Source organism: Equus przewalskii, chromosome 12 (assembly GCF_037783145.1).
Source record: "Equus przewalskii isolate Varuska chromosome 12, EquPr2, whole genome shotgun sequence".
Lineage (NCBI taxonomy): Eukaryota > Metazoa > Chordata > Mammalia > Perissodactyla > Equidae > Equus > Equus przewalskii.
In genome coordinates, this window is record NC_091842.1 from 40106661 (window position 1) to 40116756 (window position 10096).

At 60.9% G+C, this 10096-nt stretch overlaps 1 protein-coding gene and 1 long non-coding RNA gene across 2 annotated transcripts; one reads left to right on the forward strand and one right to left on the reverse strand.

The window, feature by feature from the left end:
• Positions 1-1819: 1819 nt before the first annotated feature.
• LOC139074802 (uncharacterized) lies at positions 1820-5186 on the reverse strand. Its single transcript, XR_011524595.1, has 3 exons — positions 4790-5186; positions 3179-4676; positions 1820-2012 (listed from the first exon to the last, which is right to left on the reverse strand). It is a non-coding gene; the product is annotated as an uncharacterized lncRNA (long non-coding RNA).
• Positions 3386-8027, forward strand: LOC103551652 (testisin-like). The gene is made up of 7 exons (XM_070567048.1): positions 3386-3599; positions 3697-3726; positions 3816-3842; positions 4050-4215; positions 4929-5212; positions 7268-7422; positions 7697-8027. Exons 1-7 carry the CDS (start codon positions 3533-3535, stop codon positions 7925-7927), a joined length of 960 nt encoding a protein of 319 aa, XP_070423149.1. The 5' UTR covers positions 3386-3532; the 3' UTR covers positions 7928-8027.
• The last annotated feature ends 2069 nt before the right edge of the window (positions 8028-10096 follow it).

A 10096-nucleotide genomic window follows, 5' to 3' on the forward strand; every position in this document is an offset into this window, starting at 1 on the left:
TGGCCTGTGCCTGGCTCTCCCACCCACACCGAGCCCAGTGGCCACACACTTCAACAGCTCCCTCTGCCCTCAGGCAGCATGCCAAGGACTTTCCACCTTTTGTAGCTCCCACCTGTCCCTTGCAGATCACTCTCCAGGACTTTCTCCACAGTGTCCTCTGCCCTTGATGCTGAGCTCACCTGAACCTAGGCACCCCTCCCTGGAGCCTTCTCTGGATGCAGGGGGCCCACGTATCCTGCTGTCTGCCTCCAGGGCTGTCGCCTGATGGCCAGACAGCCTGGGAGGCACTCCTGGTCCCTGGGACTAGCCAGGGTGAGGGGCAGCTGGGTGGAAATAGAGAATAGCCTTGCAGGTAGGGTGGCGGGGGGCGGGTGGCTAGGGACAGCCACAGGCCCCTGGACCTGGGTGTTACAGCGGACCCTGGAGGAAATGAGCCTGCACTCGGTCTCCAAGATCGTCCCGCATCCCGACTACAGCTGTGGGCTGACCACCAGTGACATCACTGCGGTCACCATGCACTCAAGGCCCCCGACACTGCCCGTATCTGACATGTGTGCTCTGGGACGCCGTGCTAGGGAACCAGCTGGGCTGCTCCAGGGAGGAGTGTGAGCCCCTCTTCCCTCGCCCAGGAGACCCCTCCTGCACATGCAACCATGGAGGTGAACTCCAACTGCTGCCCACCTTCTCCAGGCTTCTCCTGTGGGGACATTGTGAGGTGGCAGCCAGGTGTGACAGCATGGATGAGGGAGGGAGGGCAGGACATGCTACCCCTTCACCTACCTGTAGGGGCCCCAGTGACCTCTGAGGGCCACCTTGAGCCTTGCAGACTCTGTCTCTGGATTCCAAAGAGCTGACATTCCCCAAGGGGCATCGAGGGGCCACCTGGAGAAGCCCATGGTCAGGACCGCTCCTGGGCCACCAACCTCAGCAGGTGCCCCCTCCACAGCAGATGCCTTTATGACAGTGACGACTGGGAACCCCGAGCCAGAGCCCCTCCCCCCCCAGAACCTCTGCCAATCTGCATCCCTCTTTTTTCTCCTTCCTTTTCTCCCTCTGCCACATTTTCCTGTCATCCTCCATCAACCCTTCAATTCCACAAACATTCACCAAGCGTGTCACACAGTCCTTGGGGGCATCTGAGAGCCACACGCGCAAATGACCAAACAAGATGATTTTGGATGTTTCCACGTTCTAGGGAGAAAATACAACATGGTAGTGAGACAGACAGTCAGCGGAAGTATATGGGGTTCACTTTAGATGGAAGAGGGCAGGGAAAGCCCTGCTGAGGAGGTGACGTGAGACTTGTGTTAGCCAAAATGTACAGCTTTACCACGCAAAGATAAGCTTGTGTTTTTTTTCTCCCCAAAGTCCCAGCACATAGTTATATATCCTAGTTATAAGTCCTTCTAGTTCCTCTGTGTGGGATGATGCCACAGCATGGCTTGACCAGGGGTGCTAGGTGCATGCCTGGAATTCGAACCGGCAAACCCTGGGCAGCTGAAGCGGAGCGCAAGAACTTAACCACTATGCCACTGGGTCGGCCCCTAAAGATAAGTTTTAAAGAAAAGAGAGGCTTTGTCAAAGGGTTTGCAAACCGGGGAAGTACACCTCAACCGGCAAGTTGATAGGTGAACCCCCTTCAGTCTTGGGGTGGCTGGTTTTTAAAGGCAGAGTGCAGAGCGTGCATGGTTAAGGCTGAGTCCGGTTCTGAGGCCAATCCTTCCCCGCTAGAGTGGATCTCATGCCGGGGCTTTCTAAATGTCCTCACTGCAGGGCAGGACCACGGCACTGTTCTCTGGCCATCCGGTGACAGTCAAGGTTAAAATGTAATTTTTTTATTTCTGCCCATAGTCCAGCCTTGAGCAGGTCATGTTAACCATCATCTCGACTCTGGCCTCGTTTTCATCTCTTTCTTTTCTCTCTTGAATGCTGTGATGAAGCCCACCGTGTGACCGTCTGGGAGGAGTCTGCAGGGAGAGGCGACCCCACGGCCGAAGCAAGCTTGGAGCTCACTAGGAAAGGACGGCAGGGGGAGGGGACAGGCAGGTGGTCAGAGTGGGGGAGAGCCAGAGGAAGGGGCTCTCAAGGACCGTGGGGAGTCCCAGGGTTTGCGGCTTAAGCGATCCCTAGGGCTACAGTGGAGAAGGGGCTCCCTGGGCCTCCCTCCCGAGCCAGGGGGGGTTTCTGGTGCTGCTTCCTGGACAATGAGCCACCCTTGGCCTTGACTGTAGGGAGTTCCCAGGAGACTGGCCAGTCACAAATGCTCAGGTGCTAAGGACTATGTCGGGGAAAACTCATCCCCTTGCCGTGCCCAGGGACCCAGTCCCTACCTAGCCCTGGCTTCCCTGGGACCCATGCTGCTCCTGAGTCTGCCAGCCTGAGCCCACACCCACTGGCCCTCTCTCTGTAGGGTGACTTGGCGGGGGTCACGCCAGTGTGTGCAGTCAAGGAGGCTTGGTGACAGGCCGCCTGCATCCTCTGGAGAAGGTTCTGTAGTTACCAATGGCTTGGTGTCTCATGGGCATCTCCCTCAGCGTACTCTGGATCGAGGACATCATCTGGAGCCCTCTCTCCCTGCTCCAGGCGGGGACCCTGGCTCTGCCTGCCCCTGCTGCCAGCAGCTGATTCCCATGATAGTCACCACCCAGGCCCTTTGGGGTGACCCCAGGGCCAGGCCCAAGACCCAGGGTTCCCACAGAGTGGACACCTCCTGCGAGTTCCAGCCTGGCTCCCCTGCCTGGAGGGAGCCCCAGAAGCCAATGCTGGGAAACTCATCGCTCTGCGAACCCCACCCTGGACCTGGTTCAGGACACGCAGAGGGGCACCGAGCAGGCACGGTCCTCCTAGGACCCCTGTCTGGAGAGTCACTGCTCACAGTGACACTGAGATGGACAGCCTAGCGGCGTCTCTCTCCCATTTTGGCAATTTCCTTCCTCCTAAAACGCCGGGCAAAAAAGTTTGTGAAAGGCCAATTCAACTTTCACGATTTAATCTGGAGGAGGGTGATGAGAGGGGCTAGGCCTGCGGCCAAGGGGCAGCCAGGGCAGGCGGGGACCAGCAGGGAGGACAAAACCCAAGGCCTGCATTTCCCCCAGGAAGTCCTGCAAGGGAACCTCTCTTCCCGCCTCAGCCCACAGTGCTAGGCCTCCAGTGGGCACTCAAGGACGCGTTATCGTACCTTTGGAAGGCCTGGCTGCGGGCCACGTCCTTGAGCCTTCTTGGAGGAAGGAGTGGGTAGAAAAGGAGGCAGCCAGAACCCCAGGGTTGCAGACAAGAAAAGGATTGTGGGGGCGCGCTGCTTCCCGGGCCACATCAAGGGGCGTGGTTGGGGGACCCAGCCCCAGCACGAGCTCAAAGCTGGGGCACTGTGAGGTATCATGTTCCCAAACAGCTCTCACACCCGGAGAGGTCAAGGGGGCAGACGGTGGGGGCCAAGGTTCCTGTCGCTCTTTCTCCCCCAGGGGGCGCCCCGCCGGGCCCTGGAGCAGGCGGAAGCAGACGGGGCGCCAAGCGGCGGGCCCGAGAGGAGGCCATGGACGTCCGGGTCGGGGCGCTGCTGCTGGCGCAGCTGTTGGTGGGAGTCGAACTCGGGAAGCGGGGTGAGCTCAGGCGGGGGCTGCCGGCCGACCCAGGGGTGATGGGGGAGGATGGGGCGCGTGGACACCCAGGGCAGCTGACCTTCTCGTCTCCCCTCAGGGTTGCAGGATCAGGACGTGCTGTTTCCAGGTAAGGCGCCCAGGACGCGCGCTTCCCTGCGTAAGGCACCTGGGCCGGAGCGCAAAGGGCGCCTCATCTTTTTCTCTCCCCGACTCCAGGTTTCGAGAACTCGTCGTTGCTCACATGTAACTGATGGGACCGTGGGGGAAAGGGGCGGGCACCTGCGGACCACGTGGGGAGGGCTCCCAGCGTCCCCTTCTCCGTGGGCTGACGACCCCAGCACGCGCGCGGTTTCCCGGAGAGCCCCTTCCCTTCGCGCACCCCAGTGGGCGAGGGCACGAGGGTGAGCCTGCCTCCTGCAGCTCAGCCGCGTGTCCGACTGTCCATCCCAGGGCCCTGTGGCCAACGGAACGTCCTGACACGCGTGATAGGTGGAAAGGACTCGAAGCTCGGGCGCTGGCCGTGGCAGGGCAGCCTGCGCCTGTGGGGCTACCACCAGTGCGGAGCTACCCTGCTCAACCGCCGCTGGGTGCTCTCGGCCGCGCACTGCTTCCAAACGTGAGTCCGGGGGCCCGTGGCCCGCTGACCCGGGGTCCTGGGTCTGCACGGGGACCTCCTCGCAAGCCACACGCGGATGCGGCCCCCCTGTTCTCCTGAGCCCCAGACCTAGTCCCAGTCAGTTACATCCACACGAGTTCCCGTTAGTGCCCCTGGAGGGAGCCCGGTTCAGGTTCTTCCAGAACTTTCTTACAGAACGTTCCCGTGCACATGGGTGTGTCTTGTTCTTTTCTTTTCTCTCTTGTCTTCTCTTCTCCCCAAATGACACCACCAGCCTTCCCCTTCCTCATCCCACCCCCCGTGGAGGTGTCCCAGGGGTGGGAGGAATGAGCTGAGCCGGGTAAGTGCTGGGCACAGAGCCTGGCCTGGGGTGACAGCCACCTCGGAAGCTGTTCTGACTCCACCCTGCTGAGTGTCCCACTTTGGCACCCGTGCATCTGCTCGTTCTTTCCTTAGGTGGGCTGGGGAGGAGAGGGGCTGGTTGAGTGACTGGCCAGATGAGAGGCAGAGGGAGGCACCCCTCCCCCCACCCCCAGGGTCTGGGACTTTGGTGGTGGCCTCTGTGGGCTCTCACCCTTTCTCCCCTGGACGCTTTGGCCCGTAAGAAGAACTGTTGACGGCATCCCGCATGAGCCCCAGCAGCAGCCCCGGCAGTCTCACCTCATGGAGCCGGCCCGGGATGCTCAGGTGGCCCCTCTCTCCTCGCCTGCCAGGAACAACGATCCCTATGAGTGGACAGTCCAGTTTGGCGAGCTGTCTGCCGCGCCATCTCTCTGGAACCTGCGGGCCTACCAGAACCGTTACCAAGTGCAGGAGATCGTTTTGAGTCCTTTATATCTGGGGACCTCAGCCTATGACATCGCCCTGTTGAAGCTGTCCTCCTCTGTCACCTACAATAAGTACATCCAGCCCATCTGTGTCCAGGCCTCCTCCTTCGAGTTCCAGAACCGGACTGACTGCTGGGTGACTGGCTGGGGGGACATCACAGAAGAACACAGTGAGGCTGGGGACAGACGGGGCTGGGGCAGGGGAGGGTGGCATTGTCCTTGTCCCCATTCGGCCGCACCAGCCACAGCAGCCCCCACCTTGATCCCTGTACAGCTGGGCCCGCGTTTGGCCTGCTCAGCATTCTCTCCCCTCCTGCTTCCTTCTGCTCCCCTTGAGAGGGCAGCACCTCTGTACCCCACCGAGTTCCTCTCCCTTCCAGAGACTGTGAGCCGGGAGCCAGGGTGGGGAGGGGGGCCAGCTTGGCTCGGCCTGCACCCGCCAGCCTGCAGGGGTGTTGGGGGTCATGGGGGCCTGTCAGAAAGGCCTCAGGGGTTGACTTGGCCCTGCATTCCTTCCACCTCGCCCTGGATGCTCCCCACCCCCGGCCATCCTGCCTCCCTACCCTGGCTCCTCCATCCCTTCTGCATGTGCCTGTGGTGGCCTCTCTTCTGGGGTGCTGAGCCTGCTTCTCTGTCCTCGCAATTTCAAGCCATCCTCCACCCTTGGCTCCCCATTAAATCTGCGGGTCCTTGGCAGGTATGAGCTGCCACCTGCTCATCTCTCACCTTGAGACCCTGAAACGCTGGGCACAGCCTCCCGAGAGGTGCCCTGGGGGCTCTAGCCCCACAGTTGGATGTGATCCCTGGGCCTGGATGCCTCTCCCCCTGCTCCCTGGCCTGGCTCTTCCTGCCTCTCCCTCAATAGCAGTAGTAACGACAGAGAAAGCTCCCGGCCAGCATGCTGTGTGCCCGGCGCTGCTCTAGGCTCTAGGGATGCAGGAGTGAGCAAGGCAAGGTTTCTCTTGCTCTTCCTTCTGGAGCTTACCTACGAGTGAGGCTGGGATGTCTTTATACCTACTTAATAGATGAGGAAACTGAGAGGAATGGGACTCGCCCACGGCCCCAGAAGAATTCAGTGGAGAAGCCAGGGCTCACTGGCCCAGAGAGGGTGATGTGTCCCTAAGGGTCACACAGCAGAATTGGCAGAGGGGACAGAGCAGTCAACACTAGGCCTGCGCCCTCTAGACTTGGGGTCCTTTCCCTTCCCCTAGAAGGAGCTGGATGAGGTGCCCCTGCCGCAGACCCCTGTGCCCAAAGGCCTGAGTGGGTGTGAGCCAGTGGGCCCAGCCAAGCAGGCTCTGCCCCCTCCCTCCCTGACCCAAGGTTGGCAGGTGGGCACATGCAACCCCAGGCTGCATCCTCCTTCTCATAGGTAGGAGGCACCTTCTGGAGCCCCCCAGCCTGGAGTAACCTTAGATCTGCCATGTGCTAACTGGGAGGCCTCAGGCAAGGCACGTCAGCTAACTGCACCTCAGCCTCCCCATCTGTAAAGTGGGGCAATAAGAGCTCCCACCTCAAGGGGTGGTTCCGAGGGTTAAAAGCATTCCTACAAGAGGACTTGGCAGAGTGCCCGGCAGACAGTAGGCTCCGTCTCCATGTCAGCTTTCTGTGTCATTGTCCCCATCCTCTGCAGGATGACGTGGTGATTAAGGCCCAGACTTAGGAATCTGACAGACCTGGTCTCACGTCGGTACCGGCACTTCCCTGGTGCTTTGCTGGGGCTGAGGGAGGGCCATCCTCCCCGGGTCTCTCCTTCCCTGAAAGCTGGTCATGACGGCGCTGCATCCCGGGGTCAGCAGGAGCCGTAAGGGAGCAGCATGAAGCTCTTGGTGCAGGCCCCGGGGTGCCCCCTGCTCAGGCGCCTGGGTGTCACAGCTGGACTGTATTAATCCTAAACCATCTCAGTCCCTCCCCCTGGGCATGCTAAGGTCCCTGCCCACTGGCTTGGATGGGGGCTGTCATCCCCATGCTACAGTGGGGAACCCAGCTCCCAGGGAGGAGCTATAAGAGCCAGTCCATCCACTGGGTCTTTCTGTGAGATTGCTCATCACCCATGATGTGCTGGCTGTGGGCTGAAGCTGGGGACTCATCAAGAGCCATGGCCCCGGCCCTGTGGGTGCCCCAGGGACACCCCCGCCCCCCGGAGCCTATGCCATTCCTCCCAACCAGATGGCAGAGGAGGGGCTCAGGAGGCCATCTTTCTCTGTCCCTCAACTCCTCGGCAGTGCTGCCAGCTCCCTACATCCTCCAGGAGGTGCAGGTCGACATCATAAACACCACCATGTGCAACTACCTCTACGAGCAGCCTGCTTTCCGCCTTGACATCTGGGGAGATATGGTCTGTGCTGGTGATCCCGAAGGCGGCAAGGATGCCTGCTTCGTGAGTGTCCTTCCCACCCCAGTCAGGGGCTTCTGGGCTCAGCATCCCACCACCCGGCCCCAGGCCCGAGAGCAGCCTGTGCCCCTGTACCTCGTTTGGTCCTCGTGGTGCCCCTGGGAGCTGGAGACAATTGCCCCTTTACAGATGCAGCAACTGAGGCTTGGCTGCTTCCAGGGGAGGAGTGGGATTTTCACCTGGTCTGCCTAGCCCCACTGCCCCTCTGCTAACCCCTCCCGCTCTGTCCTGGTCTGGGCTTACCTATGCTGCTCCCTAGGGTGACTCAGGTGGACCCTTGGCCTGTGAGGAGAACGGCATGTGGATTCAGGTTGGAATCGTGAGCTGGGGAGTGGGCTGTGGGAGACCCAACAGGCCCGGTGTCTACACCAACGTCAGCACACACTTCAACTGGATCCAGAAGCTCATGGCCCGCAGTGGCATTCACAGGCCAGGCCCCTCCCCACCACTGCTGCTCCTCGCTCTGCTCTGGGCTCCCCTGTCCGTATAGCCGGCCTGAGCACAACAGAGCATCTGAGAGTTGGGGCCATCTGCTGGGTCATGCCCAGTCCCCTTCTATCCTGTTTCTAATAAACACCTGTACGTTTCAATTTGATGCCGTGCAGAACATCTGTGGACCTGAGTGGCCCGCTGGACAGCTCCCTCATGGTCGCCCATGTCCTGTCCATCCCAGGACCCATCCCTAACTCCTAAATCTTTCTCCACCAGTCTGCACTGTACAGGTTTTGGTTGCAAACAGCAGAACCCTCTCGGGTCAGTTCAATCAGAAAGGTAGCTTATGGAAGGACATTAGTGGCACCAGGGTCCCTGGGGGCCAGGAGGACGAGTGGGGGTGCTGTGGAGCACATGCCCCGAGCACCCCCATGCTCACCCTCATCACACACACTCTCCTAGTCTCACCAGTGCTCCCCAAAGGCCGACCTGGGACCAGGACTTGGGTGCAGGTAGTTTATGTGGGAGGCGATACCAGAAGCTCCACTGAGGAGTGGGGAAACCGAGGCAGGGAGGGAAGAAACCCAATGACGTTTGCCTGAACGAGGAAATTGCCATTGTGGGCGACTGAGGCGCAGTCTGGCTGGGGCCCTCTGAGAACCGCGGGGCACGTGCTTCAGCATCGGCCTCCTGGAGGACAAAGATGCTGGGCGGGGGCATTTCTCCCCTGACCCCCCACGGGTGGGGGGTGGTCCTGGGGGCACGAGCACTCCAAGCTGGAGCAGCCAGGGAGGCTCAGTGCCTGGGGAGCCACTGCCAAGCCATCAGGGGGACTGGGCAGCCTCCACTGTGTCTGGGCCCCCACTGGAAGAACCCTGCCTCAGTGTGGCCAAGGGACCAGGCCAGCAGGACAGACTCAGGGGCACCTTGGAGCTGCTCAGGCAGACCTACATTTTCACAAGATCCCCCAGTGCTGTGAGCGCACAGAAGTGTGGGAAGCTCTGGGGGGCCTGGATTGCTTCCCTCCGCTCCCCCCAGCCCCCTCCCCCCATGGAAAAGGCCTCCACCCAAAGCCAGCCTTCTGCTCACCTGGGAGCCCAGGGAGGTAGGCTGGAGGGGGGTTCTGGTTCCCCAAACAGGGAGGGTGGACAAACACTGGTGGGTAGCCGCAAACAGGACAAGTGTCCTCCCCACCAGGCACTGTCACCTCCTCTCCCCTGGCTTCTCCGCCAGCTCACTCAGGCTGCCACTGCCTCCAGTCTGGCCTCTCTGCTTCCCTCTCCCTCCTCTCCTCCCTCCCTCCTCCCCTCAGCTCTGCAGCTGGAGGGCGTCAAATCCACACTCAACAAGGTCCACCAGCATATCATACCCCCTGCGGCTTCCAGTGCTCCTAGGGTCCTGTCCAGGCTGGGCACCCTACCCCTGAGGGCCCCCTCCCATCTCCTGTCACCCTCCCTCTGGCTAGGCTTGACCCACTGACCACGTGGCGCCTGTGTGCCCAGCTCTTGCCTGCCTCCAGGTCCTTGCAGATGCTGTTCCCTCTGTCTAGAATGTCCCCTCTTTCCTGGTGGAGTCCTGTTCTTCCTCCAGGCCTCAGTTTGGATGTTGTCTCTTCCTCGGAGCCTGCTGCTCCCTCCACCCTGTCACTCCTGCGCATCACAACCTTTACAGTTCTCCATGACAGCTGTCACAATGTGTCACTAACGTGGGCTCTGTGGTGCTTTCCCACGTGGCTAGCCTTGCAGCTTGCCATGGCCAAACATAAGGAGGCCGTTTGTCCCCCTGGCTGGGCAGAGTGAAGTGCTGCCCTGGTCTGTGCTCGGCACGCAAGGCCGTAGTGGGACCTCGTAGCCACGTGCTCTCCTGGTTAGTGACGTGCCAGGGCCAGCATGGTGGAGATGCCCGATGGCCCCACGCAGAATCAGGGGTGGGCTCTGGGTGGGTCCTGGCTCAGGTCATCTGACACCCGCTCCTGAGGCACAGGTGACCCCGGACACATCCTAGGAGGGGCTAGTGCCCGAGACCAGGGAGAAAGCGAGCCCCAGGGGACATTAACACTCTGCACGGGGTCAGCACATGGGCTGACACGGGCAAACATGGGTGAGGCTGGGACACACAGAGCCCTGGGTGCTGGGTGAGCACGTACAAGGGACAGTCCAGGTCCCCAGTTCACCCCGTGCTGACTGGGCTGACCGGAAGGCACTGACGTGGTTTGCCAGTGGAACTG